General features: G+C 42.4%; 1 protein-coding gene, 2 long non-coding RNA genes and 1 pseudogene across 4 annotated transcripts in view; 2 read left to right on the top strand and 2 right to left on the bottom strand.

Moving 5' to 3' along the window:
* The first annotated feature begins 174 nt into the window (after positions 1-174).
* Positions 175-15138, top strand: POGLUT2 (protein O-glucosyltransferase 2). Of its 2 annotated transcripts, none has more exons than XM_003980511.6 (10): positions 175-646; positions 2522-2727; positions 2850-3055; positions 3835-3912; positions 7507-7679; positions 7787-8024; positions 10038-10247; positions 10931-11020; positions 12836-12943; positions 14906-15138. In XM_003980511.6, exons 1-10 carry the CDS (start codon positions 465-467, stop codon positions 14921-14923), a joined length of 1509 nt encoding a protein of 502 aa, XP_003980560.1. In that variant the 5' UTR covers positions 175-464; the 3' UTR covers positions 14924-15138. The 2 variants fall into 2 exon arrangements, with proteins under 2 accessions (XP_003980560.1, XP_019684829.2); XM_019829270.3 differs by lacking the exon at positions 175-646 and adding an exon at positions 863-1032.
* On the bottom strand, positions 4688-10038 carry LOC123384886. The gene is made up of 3 exons (XR_006596601.1): positions 9902-10038; positions 9114-9208; positions 4688-4926 (listed from the first exon to the last, which is right to left on the bottom strand). It is a non-coding gene; the product is annotated as an uncharacterized LOC123384886 (long non-coding RNA).
* Positions 14667-19443, bottom strand: LOC109499083 (annotated as a pseudogene).
* LOC123384888 overlaps positions 18309-21339 on the top strand; it is a 4257-nt gene continuing 1226 nt past the window's right edge. The window contains exon 1 of the long non-coding RNA XR_006596603.1: positions 18309-18410. This is a non-coding gene — a long non-coding RNA (uncharacterized LOC123384888). The remainder of the gene's footprint in view (positions 18411-21339) is intronic.

The raw sequence follows: 21339 nt of genomic DNA, 5'->3' as shown, positions 1-21339 counted from the left end.
TAAAACCTGGCAGGATTTCCGCTAGTCCTATCGCGAACTACATGTCCCAGGAAGCCGTGGAGCACGGACGCCACCGCGCCATCCACTTGGAGAGGGCCTTACTCAGCCCGGCGACACGCGGGCCAATCCCCTCGCCCTGCACCTTGGGCTGGAGCCTGAGACCGATTCGCCCCCAAGGATGCTCCAGTTGTAAGAGCAACCCAAGTTTATCATTGTCGGGAGAAAGAGGAGCAGCGTGTTTGGAACGGGTGGCATCCTTCAGCCGGACCAGCCAGCGATCCGCCTGTGACTGTCCTGGGGGAGAGAGGAGACCCGCGCGCCTGCCCAGCCCAGCAAGCGACACCTTTTTGGAGTCGTGTTTCCTGCTGCGATCGGCCAACGTGCCCCTGCCCAAGCCGCCGCTGGTCCCGTCCACTTCTTCCACTTCATTTATCCTTGGATCATTTCGAGAGTCGGTCTTGTAAATGTTTAGCATTTTGCTGTTTTACTGCTTCTTTCTGGGGACAGTGCCAGCACTTGCCGAGACCGGCGGAGACAGGCGACTGAGTCCGGAGAAGAGCGAAGTATGGGGACCCGGGCTGAAGGCAGCTGTCGTGCTTCCCGCTCGCTATTTCTACATTCAGGCTGTGGATACGTCAGGAAATAAGTAAGTCCAGAAACGGCTCCCTATTTTGGAATGCAGTGAAAATGGACCGTTTCTCCCTTTTTTTTTTTTTTTTTTTTTTTTATCCGCCCAAGGTTTTTCCACAGCGGTTTAAATTCCAGGATATTTGGATGCTATCCACATGCGGTTGTAACAGTCTTTCCCCATCCCAATCAATTTTTCCCTGTAGCTTTAGAAATGTTTCCGGATTCCCTCTTCTCCTAGATATTCTGACAGGGGAGACAAAGCCTCTGCACTTTGCTGGAAGTTGTGTTTCTACCTACTTTTGCTTAAGCTGTTGTAAGGAATGTACACACCCAGCTGTGAAAAAGTCGGTTGGTTCATCCCTCTCTGGTGCTGCCCTCTGCTTTCAGGGTAGACTTCTGCAGGTGAGCGAGTTTTGAAACACAGAGAAAAATGAAACACTATTTGAAACTTTACAGTTAAGAGGGAAAGTATCAGTGTGAGTCTCCTGTGTGTTTGTAACAAACATTATTGCATTCCATTGAATTCAACCATTAAGGTGATAACTTAAAACGGGCTTTTAAAATTCACATACTTCTGGGGCACTTGGGTGGCTCAGTTCAGTCAGGAGAGCTTTCTGCTGAGGTCAAGATCTCAGGGTCCTGGGATCAAGCCTGGAGTCAGGCTCCACACTCAATATGGAGACTGCTTAGGATTCTCTCTCTCCTTCCCTCTGCCCCTCTCCCTAAAATATAAATTGAAATAAATAAAATGCTCCGTCTCTGTCTCCCTAATATAAAAATAAAATAAATTAGAATTCACATACTTCTGTGAAATGATTGTCTTTTTGTTATTCGAGGATGCTGACCACATATATTTTGTAAGGGGAAAAAAAAAACATCTTGGGTATTCCAAGAAAAACTTACAGGAAGTTTTCCAAAGCAGAAAAAAAAAAAAAAAAAGTTATCAATTGCGTCACTTGGGTATAACAATTGGGGAAACTAAACACCATTTTAACAATCTTAATAGTGGAAACACTCACTTAAAAAAAACTTTTAGGGGAGCCTGGGTGGCTCAGTCGCTTGACCACGGGCCTCTTAGTTTCAGCTCAGGTCATGAACTCACGGGGTTCATGGGTTCGGCCCACCAAAGGCTCTATGCTCAGTGTGGAACCTGCTTGGGATTCTCTCTCTCTCTCTCTCTCTCTCTCTCTCTCTCTCTCTCTCTGGCCCTTGCCCACATGCACCCTCTCTCTAAGAAAGAAAGGGAGAGAGAGAGAGAGAGAGAGAGAGAGCGAGCGAGAGAAGAAAAAAAGAAAAAGAAAGAATCATTGAAAGAGATTTTTCAAAAGGTCGTTATCTTTACAGGCACCATTTGACCACAAATTTCCAGATGCATGAAATAAATAGTAGGTGGACAAGAGGGTTTGTGTGTGTGTGTGTGTTTTGGTTTTTGGTTTTGTTTTAGGGAGAGAGAGAATATTCAGCGGGCTCCACGCTCAGCACAGAACCCAACGCAGGGCTTGATCCCACAACCTTGGGACCATGACCTGAGCTGGAAACAAGAGTCAAACACTCAACCTACTGAGCCACCCAGGCACCCCAAGAATATGTTTATATGTGGAATGCATAAGTGGGTTCTATGTTTACATGAATATGTAGCCTTTAGATATTCCCTTGAAATTTCCTAATGAAATGTTTATGTTATTGTGGCCTTCTGCCATCCTCTTCTTTTTCTTAAATCTCTGATCCATCACATTCATTCTGGCACTACAAGCATAGGAGAGAGGCAGCAAGCATATATGTTACGGGGAGAGTTTGAGAAAAAGAATAAGGCTGACAGACTGGAGAGCAGAATCTTTGTGCATTTGTGCCTTAAAATAATCTTTATATCTTACTGTTCTTCCTGTGATAGGTTCACATCTTCTCCAGGTGAAAAGGTGTTCCAGATTAAAATCTCAGCACCAGAAGAGCAGTTCACTAGAGTTGGAGTCCAGGTTTTAGACCGGAAGGATGGGTCCTTCATAGTAAGATACAGAATGTATGCAAGCTACCAAAACCTGAAGGTAGAAGTTAAATTCCAAGGTCAACATGTTGCCAAATCTCCATATATTTTAAAAGGTAATTTGGAACATAATTTTACAACAACAGTGTTAATGAAGCCATATAATGGATATTTGTTACGTGTTTTGAATGGTGAGTGAAATTGTTACGGTGATATTTTGTTACTTGTGTGTAATCAGGGCCAGTTTACCATGAAAACTGTGATTGTCCTTTGGAAGATAGTGCAGCCTGGTTGCAGGAGATGAACTGCCCAGAGACCATAACTCAGATTCAGAAAGATCTGGCACATTTTCCTACGGTCGATCCGGAAAAGATTGCAGCAGAAATCCCAAAAAGATTTGGACAAAGACAAAGCTTGTGTCATTATACCTTGAAGGACAACAAGGTACAATTAAGGTTTGCTTGTTTGACTTGGTGACTTTTTTTTTATTTTGTTTTGTTTTCCTTTGACCTTTTGGCTCTAAGTAGGTACTGAGTTTTATTAAGTATCATTCAATGAGGAGCCGGCTGGCTCAGTTGGTGGAGCGTGTGACTCTTGATCCGGGGGTTGTGGATTTGAACCCCATGTTGGGTGTAGAGGTTACTTAGAAATAAAAATCTTTAAGGGGCACCTGGGTGGCTCAGTTGGTTAAGCGTCCGACTCTTGGTTTCAGCTCACAGGATGATCTCACAGTTTGTGAGTTCGAGCCCCACATCAGGCTCCGTGTTGCCAGTTCAGAGCCTGCTTGGAATTCTGTCTCCCTCTCCCTCTGTCCCTCCCCTGCGCGCGCTCTCTCTCTCTCTCTCTCTCAGTCTCTCTCTCTCTGAAAATAAATAAATAAACTTTAAAATAAAATCAAATATTTTCAAAACATAATTCTGGGGTGCCTGGGTGGCTCAGTCGGTTAAGTGTCCAACTTCGGCTCAGGTCACGATCTCACAGTTTGTGAGTTTGAGCCCCACGTTGGGCTCTGTGCTGACAGCTCTGAGCCTGGAGTCTGCTTCAGATTCTGTGTCTCCCTCTCTCTCTGATCCTCCCCAACTCACGTTCTGTCTCTCTCAAAAATAAATAAATAGTAAAAAAATTGTTTTAAATCATTCTAAAGATCATTGTGATACACTTTGCCTCATTGAATTCTGCCAGTCCTGTTAGATTAACGTAATAAATGTTCATTTCTCTTTTAGGTTTACATCAAGACTCACGGTGAACATGTAGGCTTTAGAATTTTCATGGATGCCATACTACTTTCTCTGACTAGAAAAGTAAGTATTTTTTTTCCCTCTCAGGTAAAGACACTTTCAGCCCAGGTTTTACAATATAATTTTTAAAAATAACAGCTTCAGTGGTGCTCTATCCTGGAACCTTATTAAAATACTATTCTGAAGCTTTATGTCCTGGAGAATACCTGCATTCATTTCCTACTGTTGCCGTCACAAAGTACTGCAAGCTTGGAGACGTAAAACAGCAGAAATTTTTGTTCTCTCGCAGTTCTGGAGGTTACAAGTCCGAGAGCAAGGTGTCAGCAGGGCCTTGCCCCCACCCCGACCCTCCTGAGAGCTGTAGGAGAGGACCCTTCCTTCCTCCCCCTGCTTCTCGTGGCGTGCCGGCCATCCTTGGCGCTCCTTGGTTTGCAGCCACATCAATCCAGCCTCTGCCCCATCATCGCACAGCCTTCCCTGTGTGTCTCTGTCTTCTAAGGACACCAGTCGTATTGAATCAGGGCCCACCCTACTCCAGTATGACCTCAGCTTAACTAATTATAACTGCAACAACCCTATTTCCAAAAAAGGTCTTTCTGAGATACTGGGGTTTGGGACTTTTGCTTATCTTTTGTAGGGGACAGAATTCGATCAATAACAATACTTTTGAAGGGAAAATGTCTTAAAATAAAGTTAGCTTAATACTCAACCTACTTTGAGCCCAAAGAAGACATCGTCTGTTGAATCCTGTTCCTTGGTATAATGAGCTTTCAGCAGGGTTCTGGTGGAGAACCTGACCGTGATAGTAAAATGGCCGATACGAAAAGCTCTACCCACATTTGTTACCAGTTGCTTAATAACAATTTATTAGATAATTTGTGTCTACATCTTGATTGACTTACTCATGGGAAATCATAGTATCTTCTCAGAATTGCATAGCATTTATAGTGAGTTCATCCTGAACATAGGTGGCTACATAGCATGCGTATTCTGCCTCCTTTAAACTAAGACATCGGGGTGCTGTCAAGTTTTCCTTGCACGTGTATCAATCCATGGAAAAGTAAGACTGCCCTTCAGCTATTTGCAAATGACATACAAGATAAAGGGTTAGTATCCAAAATCTATAAAGATCTTACCAAACTCAACACCCTGCCTCCCCCCCCCAAAAATTATCCAGTGAAGAAATGGGCAGAAGCCATGAACAGACACTTTTCCAAAGAAGACTTATCCAGATAGCCAACAGACACATGAAAAGATGCTTAACATCACTCATCATCAGGAAATCAAAACCACAATGAGATACCACCTCACACCAGTCAGAATGGCTAAAATTAACAGCTCAGGCAACAACAGATGTTGGCAACGATGTGGAGAAAGGGGAACCCTCGTGCACTGCTGTGAATGCAAACTCATGAATGCAAACTGGTGCAGCCACTCTGGATATATATATATATATATATATATATATATATATATATATAAACGGAATATTACTCAGCATTGAAAAAGAATGTAATCTTGCCAATTGCAACAATGTGGATAGAACTGGAGGGTATTATGCTAAGCGAAATAAGTCCTTTAGAGAAAGACAGATATCATGTGATTTCATTCATATGTGGAATTTGAGAAACTTAACAGAAGATCACAGGGGAAGGGAAAGAAAAATAAGACACAAGACACAGAGAGGGAGGCAAACCATAAGAGACTCTTAAATACAGAGAACAAACTGAGGGTTGATAGCGGTGGGGTAATTGGGTGATGGGCATTAAGGAGGGCACTTGTTGGGATGAGCACTGGGTGTTGTATATAAGAGATGAATCACTAGGTTCTACTCCTAAAGCCAAACTACACTAAGTTAACTAACTTGAGAATAAAATTTTTTTAATAAATTTAAAAAAAAAGAACATGAAAATATTACAGAACAATGTTGAGAAAGAATGTAAAAAAAGACTGCCCTTCAGGACTCCAACTTTTCAAGATGCTTCTCAGACTGACCACAACAGTTCTTGCCTAAAAAGTAGGTCTTGGGGTGCCTGGGTGGCTCAGTCAGTTAAGTATCTGACTCTTGATTTCAGCTCAGGTCATGATCTCAGGGTCGTGAGATCCAGCCCCATGTCAGGCTTTGAGCTGAGCGTGTAGCCTGCTTGGGATTCTGTCTCTCCCTCTGCCCCTGTCCCAATCACAGGCTTGCACTCTCTATTTCTCTCTCTCCAAAAAAAAAATAGGTATATATATACATACACACACACACACACACACACACACACACACACACACATGCACACATATATCGATGTTTACCCCAAACATTTACCTGTGGCTTGATATAAAACCAGGATCTTTGAACATGTCTGTGCCACTTGTTGGTAGAAGCAGCCTAGCTTGGAAATCATTAGTGCCAGCTTTTGTGTCCGGCTTCCAGAGTTTAGAGTCTGGTCCCACCACCTACCTACCTGGGGTGTATTTTTTAAATGGGAACGTCTGGCTCATTAACCAGGAATGAAGGGTAGAGTCCCAAGTTCTTTTTTGTAATTTTTTGTGTTCTAATTGTTTTCCAGTAATTCTTTCTCTCTTTGATCATCATAGAGTCTCTTGGCAGCATTAAAACCGAGATTACCTTTGTCATTTCATCCCCCCCCCCGCCACTTTTCTTTTGAAAGAGAGAAAAAGAGAGAAGGAAAGTACATGCAAGGAGGGGAAGGGCAAGAGAGAATGTTTTTTTGGTGTTTTTTTTTTTAATTTGAGAGAGAAAGAGCACGAGTGGGGGAGAGGGTCAGAGGGAGAGAGAATGTTAAGCAGGCTCCATGCCCAGCCCGAAGCCCAACGCAGGGCTGGGGCTCCATCTCACCACCGTCAGATCATGACCTGAGCTGACATCAAGAGTCGGACGCCTACCCAACTGAGCCATGCAGGCGCCCTTCATCCCTTTTTGAAGCGAGCCTATTGGCCACTGTGGAGGCACCACAGAAAGGAAATCTAGTATACTGAGATATACAGTATTGTGAAAAATCACTCACTATTCAAATTGGCCTAATTATCATTACCTGAAGCTTGTAAAGCTGGCCTTTCATCTGGTAGGATTTCTCATTTGTGTTTCCCTGCTCCCCGGGTGGTCTGGCTGTGCTGCAGGATAGAACATTACAGGAATGCAGCCAAAGTGAAAAGGCAGAGAAATGCCACCGAGGAAGGAACCAGTGCAGGATTCGAGGTGGCTGAGAACAGGACAGCGTGCACACCACGGGGCAGGGGGTGTAGCGCTTCCTTGCAGAGAGGGAACGACATCCCGTCCCTTGCTGGGTGGCGGTCCCTGCACTATGGCTGTGTGCGCCTCAGTTCATGCCGCAGCCTAGCTCCCTGACCGCTCCCTGTGGGGTCTCAAGCACAGGGAGCTGGGGGCAGCCTGAGGGCCGGGGCACCTGCACTTCAGCAGAACATGAAGCACATTCCCTCGCAAGGAGGTGAGTGCAGCCCAGACTGTGAGGGCTCCATTTCTTGGTAAAGAAGTGTTCCAGACCCAAGACCCGTTCTTCCCGTTCTGTGACCAAGCAGGGGCTGCAAAGACTGCCTGCACGAGGCTGCCTTTCCCAACACACGGATCCATGGATGCTATTATCCACTGCAACCAATGTAAATAAGCTCTTCACTTTCTTTTTCCAGGTGAAGATGCCAGATGTGGAGTTTTTCGTTAATCTGGGAGACTGGCCTTTGGAAAAAAAGAAATCCACCTCGCACATCCATCCAATCTTTTCCTGGTGTGGCTCCACGGATTCCAAGGATATCGTGATGCCTACCTACGACCTGACTGACTCTGTTCTAGAAACCATGGGCCGGTGAGAGATGGGTCTAAGATGACCCAGAGCCTTGGTGAGTTCTTTCCCAGCAGCCTTTGCAATGTGACAGTTTGGGAGGAAAATCTGTTGCACTTTTTGTCTTCCAGAGTAAGTCTGGATATGATGTCTGTGCAAGCTAACACAGGTCCTCCCTGGGAAAGCAAGAACTCCACCGCTGTCTGGAGAGGGCGAGACAGTCGCAAAGAGAGACTGGAACTGGTTAAGCTCAGCAGGAAACACCCAGAACTTATAGACGCTGCCTTCACCAACTTCTTCTTCTTTAAACATGATGAAAGCCTATATGGTCCTATCGTGAAACACATTTCATTTTTTGATTTCTTCAAGGTATGACATCAGTTGTGTCCAATCCTTTCTGTTTTTCCAAATGTCTTCATTTGGGGGAAGGAAACTGAGGCCTATAAATTCTAGGGGGTGAAAGAGGTGAGCACAAAATTTAGCGAACATCAAGGCATGAGGCTCTGGGGACCACTTTGGCAGCGTGAGGGGTACAAGGTACCCAGACCTGACATTAAATATGCATCAAGGGAGGGAGGCCTGGGTGGCTCAGGTGGTTAAGCGTCTGACTCTTGGTTTTGGCTCAGGTCATGATCTCACGGTTCGTGAGTTCAAGCCCCAAATGGGGCTCTGTGCTGACAGTACAGGGCCTGCTTGGGATTCTCTCTCCCTTTCTCTCTCCGCCCCTCCCCTACTCTCTCTCTCTCTCTCTCTCTCTCTCTCTCTCTCTCTCTCCTTCACTCTCTTTCAAAATAAATACATAAATTTTAAAAATATATGCATCGAGGAAGCTTTGGGCCTGGGTAGGGCTAGAATTTTTTCCCCAACTCACCCTCAAGGTAAGCACATTTCAGCTCTAAATCCTTTCTTATTAATAAATACATGTATGTAATTTTACAAATTCTTCTCCCCAGAGCATCGTAACAGTCTAAAGAAGAGATAAACCAAGTATCTCACATCAGACTTTCTGATGGGGAAGTGTCTTGAAACCCATGCAGATGATCTGCCTGAGAACCCTGGAGATTAGGGAGACCTTTCTGTGTCTAAAATGTGGACTGCTCTTTTTTCCTGTGGAGGGATCCTTTTTCTAACTCCTTCTTCTAGGCAGTGGGACGCTGCCCTATTCTCTAAACCACTAAGTGGTTTTTTTTTTAATTTTTTTTAAGTTTATTTATTTTGAGAAAGAGAGAGTAAGCGGGGTAGGGGCAGAGAGGGGGGCGGGGAGAGAGAATCCCAAGCAGGCTCCACGCTGTCAACACAGCTGACACAGGGCTCAAACCCACAAACCACGAGATCATGACCTGAGCCGAAGTCAAGAGTCAGACGCTCAACCAACTGAGCCCCCCAGGCACCCCTAAGCCACTAAGTGGTTTTTAAAGACCCATGTCATGGAATGAAAGGTGGACAAAAGGTACTCACCTGTCCTCGGAATGTGGGAAAGTAAGTGATTCGTCAGCTCTGTCTGCACCTGTGGCCAGGTTTTCTTTGGATAGGTTCCATGGCAGCAGGAAGTCCTAAATAAGGCCGTAAGTTGAATTGTCATCACTTCCTCCTTATGCATTTCACAAAGACTTGTGAAAGAAAGAGAGGTTGCCAGCCATCCCTCATCAGTGGGTGTTGTGCCAGGCCTTTGCACTTGCTACAGCTAGAGAGTAATTGTTACCATGGCTCTAGGCATATTTGTATTCATAGCTGCTTTTGCATCTATGCTTGTTAATTTTCTCAAGACTTGTGTGTGGCCATCTGATGTTTAACAGGTATGATTGGGGCACCTGGGTGGCTCAGTCAGTGAAGCGTCTGATTCTTGATTTCTACTCAGGTTATCATCTCACAGTTGTGTGATCGAGCCCCGCATAAGACTCCACACTGAGCATGGAGCCTGCTTGGGATATTCTCTCTCTCTCTCTCTCTCTCTCTCTCTCTCTCTCTCTGCCCCTCCCTCTCTCTCTCTCTTAAAAAAAAAATTAAAAGGTACGGTTAATATGGCATAGGCTACCATGCTTAGGTGCTCATACGTGATCAGTAAAGTATTAGAGGGATTACAAAATCACGATAAGCCTATCTTTCCTAGGTTGTGGCCTTTGGACAGCAGTCTTAGTATTGTATTGTCTGCTCTAATGTTAGACTTGTGGCCCCCTTGTGAAATTTGGGAGAGCATCACAATAAGCCTTTAGCTCTAGGCCAGGTGTCAATATGATAGCACTTACTCCATGGCCAAGGCAGAGGGCAAAATCTGGCCAGTTCGTGTCTGCCAATGATGAGGCTTCAAGTGCGGAAAGAGGAGGGAGTAAAGAGAGTGGAGAAGGGAAGTGTGATGGAGGCTTCTCTTCTGCTGTTTTTCAGCACAAGTACCAAATAAACGTTGATGGCACTGTCGCAGCGTATCGCCTGCCGTACCTCCTCGTCGGTGACAGTGTTGTGCTGAAGCAGGACTCCATCTACTACGAGCACTTTTACAATGAGCTGCAGCCATGGAAGCACTACATTCCAGTGAAAAGCAACCTGAGCGATCTCCTGGAAAAACTTAAATGGGCAAAAGATCATGACGAAGAGGTAAGGTCAGTCTCTCCTGCCCCACCGTCACGGGCTCGTTTTCAATGTCTTGTGCCCAAAGAGCATCCCGGATGCTGAGCCATACACCCTTCCCTCTCAGTGGGAGGCCACCCCCCCGGGGTAGCACATCTGTCCCCTTCAGGGTGAACGCCGGCATGGGGTCTGGATTAACTGTCCACTCTGCACTTGAGGTAAAAAGCTAGAGGTTGGCCTTGAGGATGCTCTCTCTTTTTTCGGTCAGGTTGATCAGAGCCTCAGGCACTGCCTCCCCTTTACTAACAACATGAAAATGTTCAAACGGGCAGGAAGAAAAAGTTCCTGCAGGATTGCATGAAGTAAACTTCAGGCAAATTGCTGAGAATTGTTAAGGCAGTTAAGCTTTGTCTTGCATTTACTTTACAAAGTCATTGTTACCTCATTTAATGTGTGCCTTCTCTCTGCAAGAGAGGCTTCATTCTAGAAGGTCCAGTATGATTCCTCAAACTTTCAACTCTAAAAAAAAACCTCCCTTTAATTTGAATGTACTGTTGTTAAATGTTCCCTTTACCACATAACACTACCCTCAAAGATTTTTCCTGCCGTTGGCCCAGGATACATGTACCCTGAAGATCAGTTTGCATATGTGTGCACAGGGAAAAAAACATGTTTCATTAAGGGACTTTGTGTTGTCATTGTTCCCACAGGCAAAGAAGATAGCAAAAGCAGGACAGGAATTTGCAAGAAATAATCTCATGGGCGATGACATATTCTGTTATTATTTTAAACTTTTCCAGGTCAGTATTTTCTAAGAAAATAGATATACTATTTGCAGTTGGGCATGTTAAGACCAAATAACATTTCACATAATAGTTTCTAAAAGTATATTAATATAAAGAGATACATACACTTCTCTGTGGGCAAAAACCAGGGACCAACATCAAATCATAAAGAAAATAGTACAAACCCGACATTAGCTAGACAAGAATGCTACAACATTATGGGGAAAGTATTTATGTTAGCACTCTGTATTGTGTGGTTAAGAAATTGGCCTCTGATCCTGCCAAGTTATTGTGTATGGATCTGTATTTTCTCTTTGTACAATCTTTTTTTTTTTATTTTTTTTAGTATTTATTTTTGAGAGAGGAGAGTGTGGGGGGGGGGGTGTGCCAGAGAGAGAGGGAGACACAGAATCAGAAGCAGGGTCCAGGCTCTGAGCTGTCAGCACAGAGCCTGATGTGCGGCTCAAACCCACAAATTGTGAGATCATGACCTGAGCCAAAGTCAGAGGCTTACCAGCTTAACCGGCTGAGCCACCCAGGCGCCCCTGCTCTTTGTACAATCTTTACCATTTCTTTGTCTAAACAGTGCCCAGTGTCTTCTGACCTATACTGCTGACTCTATATGAGCCATGGCTTCTCTTGGAAACTGTTTTCATGGGCCTAAGCATTTAGGGATTATAATCAAAGTATATCTGACAACTTAAAAGGGTATTTTTAAAAAATGCAGTAGTTAAAAAAATTAAAGCTAATAAAAAATGTTAAAAATGCAGTAGTTAAAAAAACTTAAAGATACTAAAAACTTTAAAAATGCAGTAGATAAAAAAATTAAAGATAATAAAAAATAAAATATAAAAAATGCAATAGTTAAAAAAAATTAAAGATAAAAAAATAAAAAATGCAGTAGTAACAAGTAATTTCCTAATGATACTACTAGATCTAAATTGAGATTTTTTTTTAATCTCAAAATTGCAGGTATTGAGCCCCAAATCTTAGACTCCACTCCAGAACAGTTGATCTGTTTCTGGTCTGCACTGGCTCCTCCCTCTTTCTAACCTTCCCAGGGGCTGGTGAAGGGACGGAGAGGGTGAAGTGGAAGATTTACTGTCTGAATTCCTCAAGGTCCACAGGCTTGTGCTCACTCATTCGGATTACATTTCCTAGAGCATCATCACCTGGCCCAGAGCCTAACACACAGCAGGCGGATGATAGATCAAGGTGGTGGCCGAGCTGTGCAAGCCATGGTGGAAATATGTTCTAGCCTCAAATTCCCAGTCTAGGGCAGACCGTGTGCACAATTATTTTCACTTCAAGGCAGAAGCTGGCAAAACCAAAACCATACAAGTCATATAAATGATGGGGGCACCTGGGTGGCTTAGTTAAGCATCTGACTTTGGCTCAGGTCATGATCTCAATTTGTGAGTTTGTGAGTTTGAGCCCTGAGTGGGGGCTCTCTGCTGTCAGCACAGAGCTCGCTTTGGATTCTCTGCCCCGCCCCTCCTCTGCTCCTCCCCTTCTCTCTGCCCCTCCCACCCCCCCCCCCACAGGGTTGTCTCTCTCTCAAAAAAATAAATAAATAAATACATTAAAAATAAATAAATGAAGGATAGAATAAGGAGAGGTGCAGTAGCAATCAGCAGCCGGTGTCCAAAGGACAGCCACCTCTCAGAAACTCTGTTATTGGGGGTTTAAGGGGAGTATGATGAATTTTGCTTCTCACAACTTGACACATATGAATTAAAAGGACCATATCCTAGCAAATTCCACTGTATCTGATTTGGTGGATGTGCTCTGAGTTACAAAAGGCACACTTCTGACTTGTTGCTTCCACAGGAATATGCCAATTTGCAAGTGAGTGAGCCCCAAATCCGAGAGGGCATGCAGAGGGTAGAAGCACAGACTGAAGATGACCTCTTTCCTTGCACGTGCCATAGGAAACAGGTAACCCGAACCGGCAGTGGCAGAGCAAGAACTAGTCTTGTTCCAAGTCCTCATCCGTCCCTTCAGTCCTTCAGTCGGGCAGCCACCATTTGAGCTTCTCTGGGGGCCTGCCTGCCCTTCAGTCTACCGGAGGGGCAGATGCCGTGGGAACATGGCCAGAGAAAGGGCACCGAGATGCAGGTAGGGGAGAAGTCCAGCAGCCCCCGGCAAAGTGGAGGAGAGCCTTCTTTTAACGTGAGAATTCACATGGCCTTTGAATAGAGGTTTATAATTTTAAAAGTGTTTTCACATGTGTCACGGGAGATGGCTTTGGCAAAACTCATCATCTCAGTTTAGAGATGAAAAATATATGACCGTGATGATTCATATATTACCAGATTATGCATTTAAGAGCAATCTCTGTTCATACCACCAATATATACTGATTTCATTAACAAATGGTAGATTTACACAGACTTGTAAGTCTAAAAGGACCTTTTAGGGGGGCGCCTGGCTGGCTCAGTCAGTGGAGTGTGCGACTCTTCATCTTGGGGTTGTGAGTTTGAGGCCCATGTTGGGCACAGAACCTACTAAAATATTTTTTTTTAATTAAAAAAAAAAAAAGGGACCTTAAGGGTCACCCAGGAAATGCCTTCATCTTACGGTTATAAAAACGAAGTCTTAAGAAGAATTTAGCTCATAACCACCCAGCTGGATTATAGCAAGGCTAGGACCAAGAACTAGTCTCCATCACCAGATTGTGTGCCTGGTTGTGTGTAAAGACATGATGTGGCAGGGGAGGGTTGTTTTGATTGTAATGCTTTTTGTTTGAATGAATATATACTATATAAAATTGTAGTGTATATCTCTACACTCTATGTATACATATATATTACATAAACGTATACATATGTAATATATTGGCTTGACGTTATTTTAAGCAATGTCATCATGTCTCTAAAAGAACAAACTCAAAACTGTGATATTGTGACCAAAAATGAGAAGGCAGACTTGGCAGTTATGCCTGACTCACAGGGGGTTTGAAACGAATTAAGTGACCACTATCCAGTGGTATGATAGAATCAGTTTATATAAGCTCACTGTCTGTTACATATTAGGAATTTTGCACACTAGTTAATTTCTGGTACCTTGGAATCTGCCTGGTGGGGGAGAGTCACCATGACAACAGCAGGTGCTACAAATCAGTTTCGGTTATTTCGTTTTTTTGTTTGGAGTGCAGACTTGCCACTAAGTAACTAACCAATCCCCCACCCAGAAACGGTTCTTCATCAGTGTTAACCCTTGTCAGTGCTGGAAGTTCATTAAATTAGATAAAGCCATTGACCAAAAAAAAAAAAAAAAAAAAAAAAACTTGCTAGACTTCGGGGCACCTGCCTGGCTCAGTCAGCAGAGCTTGCAACTCTTGATCTTGGATTGACCCCACATTGGGTGTAGAGATTACTTAAAAAATAAATTAAATGCTTAAAAAATAAAATCTTTTAAAAATTTTCCAGAATTGAAATGTACCCGCTCATGAAATTTGTGATTTGGTATCACAACACTTCTGTTGGCTCCAAATGAAACTGGGCAGCTTCCTTTCTCCAGTCCTCTTTTTTTATTTTTTATCTTTGTCTGAGTGATGCTGGGGAGTGCCAACACTGACCAATGGACTTAGAGGCTTCGTTAATTTCCTCCTCCTTGTCTGCTGTAACCCTTCACTGATAAGATACATAGCACAAAGCCCTTTACAGTAATGCAAACACTTACATGTTTGTGTTCCCCATCAGCAGTCTGATAAAATACAATGTGACTTTCCCCAGGAGGGATTCTGAGCATAGTCCCAGGCCCTACAAACCTTTAGCGCCCACTTGCCTTTTTCGCTGCTTCCACCTTTAGGGGAAAATAATTAATAGACTAACGTAAGTTATCTTGATGCGTATAAGACTTCTTGATGGCACTAAATATTTTGCTTCTTAATTGCAGACCAAAGATGAACTCTGATGTGCAAAATACCTTCCCTTCAAATAATGGTGCTCTGAAGGCTCTTTTTAACTGACATAGAGGAATGTTTTTTAAATATTGATTCTGTGGACAATATAAAGTCTGCTGTGTGATTGGATTATGAACATATGTTTCTTCTTCTTATGCAGTATTCCTGTGACCATCCTTTAAAGCACAGTTTTAGAATTTTATAATAAAACCACTTTTATTTTAAAGACCTGTGTTGTGCTAATTATTAGCTGTGTTTGGACCGTGGAGCGGTACACAGAGGGAGTCTGGGCCCTGGCCTCCGTGTCGAGCATCACAGCAGCCACCACCTACGTGCACGCATGTTTTATATGACAAAGCAGTGACCTGCTGTCTGCATGCCACTGTTATTTTGGAGATTTCATCCACCGTGACCAAACATAATTCCAAAAAATACACCTAATGAGGCCTGCATCTGCAATCCAGTTTCTTGCCACTTCCCAGTATGCATCTTACAGTCCAGCAAAACCAGCTGGACTGTTCTGTCCGTTCCTTGTTTCTTACCTTCCTTGGTTATTTTTTCTCTTGGTCTGGAGTGCCATGACTCTCTTCTGGCTCAGTGACCGTCTGGTGCACATCTCTGAAATCACTCCTCCAAATCTCTGCATCTGTATACTTGAACCACTGTAGTTACCTGACGGTGTTAGTGATCTCATCATTACCAGACTTTAAGCAGAGATTTGACTGCAGAGACCATGATCTTCCACATCATCTAAAAGGGTGCCCACAACTAGAAAAGCTCAATGAATATCGAATTGGTGAATACCAAAAATCACTGAAATGTGATTAAGAGAATTAAAAACAGGCTAAAAAGCCTAACATTGAACCATAATATAATGTCATATAAATTTCTTTACCTAATGGTCTCCCTTCCATCTATCTTCCAGTTAAATAATCTATTGTATTTTTTTTTCCATTGTGGAATGTATCCTATGCACAGAAGACTATAAAACATGTATCTGCATTTTGAAAATAATTGCAAGAAAACACCCATGTAATTATTGTCAAAGATTCTTTGTTTGGCCAAGGTTTAGTCAAGTTCCTGAGTCTTCAAGGGCCATCTGGGCACTTCCTTATAAAATACGGTTTCAGCAAAAACTCTGCTGAGTCCATTTAGTAAGAATCCCCATCCTCCACATCCAATCACTCTTGGTATCTATTCGGGTTCCTGGTCCTCAACTATCCCCTCTAGGTGATTGATCAGATTGGCCTGTCCTTAGCAAGAATCCTGTTGGGTCAGATTTGCCAGAATCCCTCCATAACCCTGATGTATCCTCTTAGTAATTTTCTATCCACTGACCTCCACCCTGCTCCTTGGCTGTAAATCCCCACTTTTACACACTGTATTTGGAATTGAGCTGGTTCTATACTGAGATCTCTTCCCCGATTGCAATAGTCCTGAGTAACATTTTTTTCTTTTTTTTTTTTTTTTTCTTTTTCTTTTTTTTTTTTTTTTTACCACTTTACTGTCTAGCTCTGATTTGCTTGGATATTACCACTCAGGTTCAGAAATGGAACACTGCTGTTCCTTAGAAGTTCCCCCTGTCTCTCCCCCTATTATCTCCCACTCACCTGCTCCCATGTGGCCAATATTGTGATGGTTGTGATCATCTTTTCCTTGTACAGTAAAATCTTGGTTTGGGAGCATAATTCACTCCAGAAACATGCTTGTAATCCAAAGCACTTGTATGTCAAAGCGAACTTCAAGAACCATTGGCTCAGTTGTGATCATGTGACGTTTGGCATCACCTAATACTCATACTGCAAGACATTGCCTGTGTATCAAGTTAAAATATACTAGAAATGTTTGCTCATCTTGTGGAACACTCACAAAACAAGTTACTCGCAATCCAAGGTTTTACTGTACTTATTTATAGTTTTACCACCTACATATTCCTCCCTAAGCAATGTAGTTGAATTTTCTTTTTGTAAATTGATCTAAATGGAATCATACTGAACATATTGTTGTCATTACTTGCCTGTTGAAGCACAGAGTGGCAGCACATTCATTTATATATGTAGGCAGTATTTCATTGTATCAGTAGGATCCCTCTTTTAGCCATTCTGTTACACATGGACTTTTGGGTTGTTTCCATTTTTGACAATTCTAATCAAAGCTACTATGGGCATTCTTATTCATGTCTCCTGATTACATCAGCTTTGGAATAAAATTACTGGGTTATAGAGTATATATGTCTGCAATTTTGCTAGATAATGTCAACTTTCCAACTTGATTGTCCCAATTTACATTCTCCAGCAGGGTACAGGATTTCCAGTTGCTATACTTCCTTGCTAACACTTGCTGTTATCAAACTGAAATTTTTTGCTAATCTGGGGTAAAATGGTAACTTACTATGTTTTGATTTTCATGCTGACCATCTTTTCATGTGCTCACAAGCCATTTGTGTTGTGTTTCCTACTTTTTTTTTTGTTTATTTACTTACTTCAGTTCATTTCCCTACTAAGTTGTTTGACTTCCTGGTAGATTCATAGAAGTGTATTTTAGAGCAAGTACTTTGTTGATTGACTCTGCTGCATAATTCCTACTTTGTGGCATGTCTTAGATTCTTCTGGCAGTGTTTTTTCATGTTCAAAGGATGATGATTTTTTTCTTTCATAATTGAGTTTTTATCGGTTGTGCTGAGGACCAGTAAGACATCTCAATTTGTACACAATTCTTAACATACATATCAAAAATCTAAAAAAATCATATAGTTGTGATTCTTTTCTAAGTTATTCCAGTGACTTTCCAGCTTAAACTTTGGAGGCAAATTTTCCTTAACAGTATATCAAGTATCAATATCTTCAAATGTTGGTACACTGTTACATTATTAAGTCCCATTAATTCACAATTTAATATCATATACACTACATACACAGATTTATAATCCTGCACAGCACATTAACAAAGTTACTAGGAAAACCAACCAAGATGTTACAGAACTTACAAAATTCTGACAGGGAGAGTCAAGATCAAGGAGTGGTTTTCTTTAGGAAACAATTTTTTTTTAATGTTCAAGACATATTAAATGCATGACAGACTCCCAATTGCCATTCAATATGCTTTGTACTGTAGAAGATAAAAACTACCCCATCTGTGAAATGTTGAGCTGATACCCAAGGCAGTCAAAGCCTCCCATATTCAATACCCCAATATTTTCTGATTGTACCAAAAAATAAATAAATAACAAGAAAATGATTTCACCTCTTTAAAAAAAAGTATTGACACTTAAGAAATGGGATGAAGTGGGTGTCTCTCCTTAAAAATGTTTCTAGAGCTTCTAAAAAACTTGCATCTATAAAATAGTTGATCAAAGTACTCCTCTGGATTGTACAAAAAGAAGGACAGGGATGACTGATAAGACATGGTATATATGATACTAATCAGACGTAGCTTCTTTCCCTCCTGCTTCATCAGGGGCTGGAATCTCCTCGTTTTTAGTTTCTCCATTTTCTGCAGGTAAGTCTCTTTCGTTTCTTGGTTAGCCACTTCAGCCTGGTTTCCCTTTGCTCCCCTTTTCCTCTTTGCTTGCACTTTTTTGTCTGAAGATTTATCCCTTCCTGCCCCCTTTTTTGGCTTCATTTCCATTTTTGCAGGAGCAGGTTTGGCTAACAACCTCCCCCCATCTCCTCTTGGACTCCTCCTTCTCAGCCCCCTTGGCAGAGCTGGCCTTCCTCTTGGGCATCCTGAGGGCGGGCTGGGCAGGCAGAGAGGCTTCTCGAAACCTAGCTGACTGGCCGCTGCAGGGCCTCCCGGCCCAGAAGATGATGATTTCAACATAGAGGAATATATCAATCTTTTAAGATTGATCTGTTTAAGATCTGTTAATCTTTTAAGATTGATCTGTTTAAGAAATTTTTTCGAATTGCTCCATCACTAAGCGGGTTTCCTATGTTATTTTCTGTGTAAGTTTCTTAGGGCTGCTTTGGCCAATTATTACAAACTGGGTGACTTAAAACAGCGGAAATTTATTCTCTAAGAGTTTTTGGAGGCCAGAGTCTGAAATCAAGGTGTTGGCAGTTTTGGTTCCTTCTAGGAGCTCTCTCTCTCCATGCCTCTCTTCTGGTGGCTTCTAGCTTCTGGTGGCTTCTAGCAATTCTTGGTGCTTCCTGGCTTGTAGACACATCACTCCCATCTCTGCCTGGGTCTTCATAGTGTTCTTCCCCTCTGTGTGTCTCTGTATCTTCTCCTTTTCTGTCTCTTATAAAGACACTAGTCATTAGATTTAGGGCCCACCCTAAAAACAGGATGATCTCATGTTGAGAGCTTTAATTATATGTGTAAAGACCTGATTTGTAAGTAGTTACATTTCACAGATAGGCATGTCAGGACTTGGACATATCTTTTTCTGGTCACTAATAATTCTGCCCACTACCTCTTCTAAAAACATTCCTCTTGAGGGGCGCCTGGGTGCCTCAGTCAGTTAAGCTTCTGACTTCGGCTCAGGTCATGATCTCACAGTTTATGAGTTTGACCCCCGTGTCAGGCTCTGTGCTGACAGCTCAGTCTGGAGCCTACTTCAGATTCTGTCTGTCTGTCTCTTTCTCTACCTCTACCCCGCTCACATTCTGTCTCTCTCAAAAATAAATAAACATTAAAAAAATAAAGAAAGGGGCATCTGGGTGGCTCAGTCAGTTGGGCGTCTGACTTCAGGCTCAGGTCCATGAGTTCGAGCCCCACATCAACCTCTGTGCTTGAAAGTGTATGAAATGCATACTTGAGGAATTGAATCGAACAAGAAATGGACAGGACTTTTATAGAGAAAATTATGAAAACTTGAAAAAAAAGCTAATTAAATTGAAAAATATAACACGTTCAGGGATTGGCAAAATCAATATTAAAGATGTTATTTCTCCCCCCAACCTGTATATAGTCAGTGTAATGCCAACCAAAATATGCCCTGCTCCTTTTTATGTGGAACTTTTCAAACTTTTTCTTTAAAAATGTATGGGCCTGAAAAGTACAAGAAAAATTAAACACTCTTGAGGAAGGATGAATTATAAGAACTTTCCCTACTACGCACCAAGACTTTTTATAATGCTATAGTATTCATCACCATGTGATGTTGGTGCAGGGATAGAAATATAGAACAATAGCAGAATAGTGATGCATAAACAGACCCAGCCCCACGTGTATGTGGAAACTCTATCTGCAATCAAGAACTGCTGAAAGGTTGGAGAAAGGTTGCACAATGCAGTGCAGGAAGCTAGGATAGGAGGGTGTTAATGATTCTAGTACAAATTCCAATGTGAGGGGTGGTCTCCACACCACAAAGCAATTCTCAGACACAGCTGGGTGTCTTACAATTCAACTCAATCCTGACACTATCTACCTTGAGATAGCATCAGATTCCACAGGTTAAGAGCTTAGTCCCATAAGACTGCCCTCCACTTCAGACTGAAATCCCAAATCCAGGTTGTTACCCTTGCTTCTGACCGATTGGCTGTCTATATAAATCATAGATTACCACAACCCCTTCTTTGGGTTCAATTAATTTGCTAGAAAGCCTCACAGAAATCAGGAAACCCGTTTACTCACTAGATTACTGATAGGATATCAAAGGATATTAATTAATAGCTAGATCAAGAAACACATAGGGTGAGATTCCCAACCAAGGAGCTTACGTGCTTGGGCTCAGTGGCCCATGATTCTGGTTCACCAGCCTGGAAACTCTCCAAACCCAGTCCTTTTGGGTTTTTATGGAGGTTTTTATTATAGAGGCATGATTGGTCAAATCACTGACCATTAGTGATTGACTCAACCTCAAACCCCCTCTTCCCTCCCAAGGAGATTGGGGGTGGGGTTAAAAGTTCTAAACCACTAACATGATTTGTTCTCTTGGCAACCATCCTAGCTACTTTACAAAAGTCACCTCATTGCCATAACAAAAGACACATTATCACTCTCTTAGGAAATTCTAAGGGTTTTAGGAGCTCTGTGCCAGAAATGGGAATTAAGACCATGTATATATATTTCTTATTAAAATTCACAATATCACAGTTACCCACATATGGAAGGAAAGCAACTGGATAGCTTGCACACAGTATATCACCAAAGGTCAGTTCCAGGGAGATTAGTGACAAAACACAAAACATGATATTTTTAATCAGCAAAGAGGCTATCTCTATATTATACTAGTAGTAAAAACTTTAGTGGCTGAAATGGCTGAAGAATTATTATTCCTTCACTTTGTGGCTCTGATGAATAAAGCCTTAGGAGTTATTACTAAAAAATACCAACCCTAGAAGTTTCTGGAACATGTCTTTCTCATTGTACAAATCTTTTTTCCCCTCAGTCTGAGAAGATTGTTATTTCAATCTATCACAATGGCACTGCCACAGATGACCTGTGTGTGTTCCCTGGGCCTCCAATGACACATCAGCATAGC

This window comes from Felis catus, chromosome A1 (genome assembly GCF_018350175.1).
Source record: "Felis catus isolate Fca126 chromosome A1, F.catus_Fca126_mat1.0, whole genome shotgun sequence".
NCBI classification, from domain to species: domain Eukaryota; kingdom Metazoa; phylum Chordata; class Mammalia; order Carnivora; family Felidae; genus Felis; species Felis catus.
Note: the sequence above shows the minus strand (reverse complement) of the source record. Positions and strands in the feature narration are given on the sequence as shown.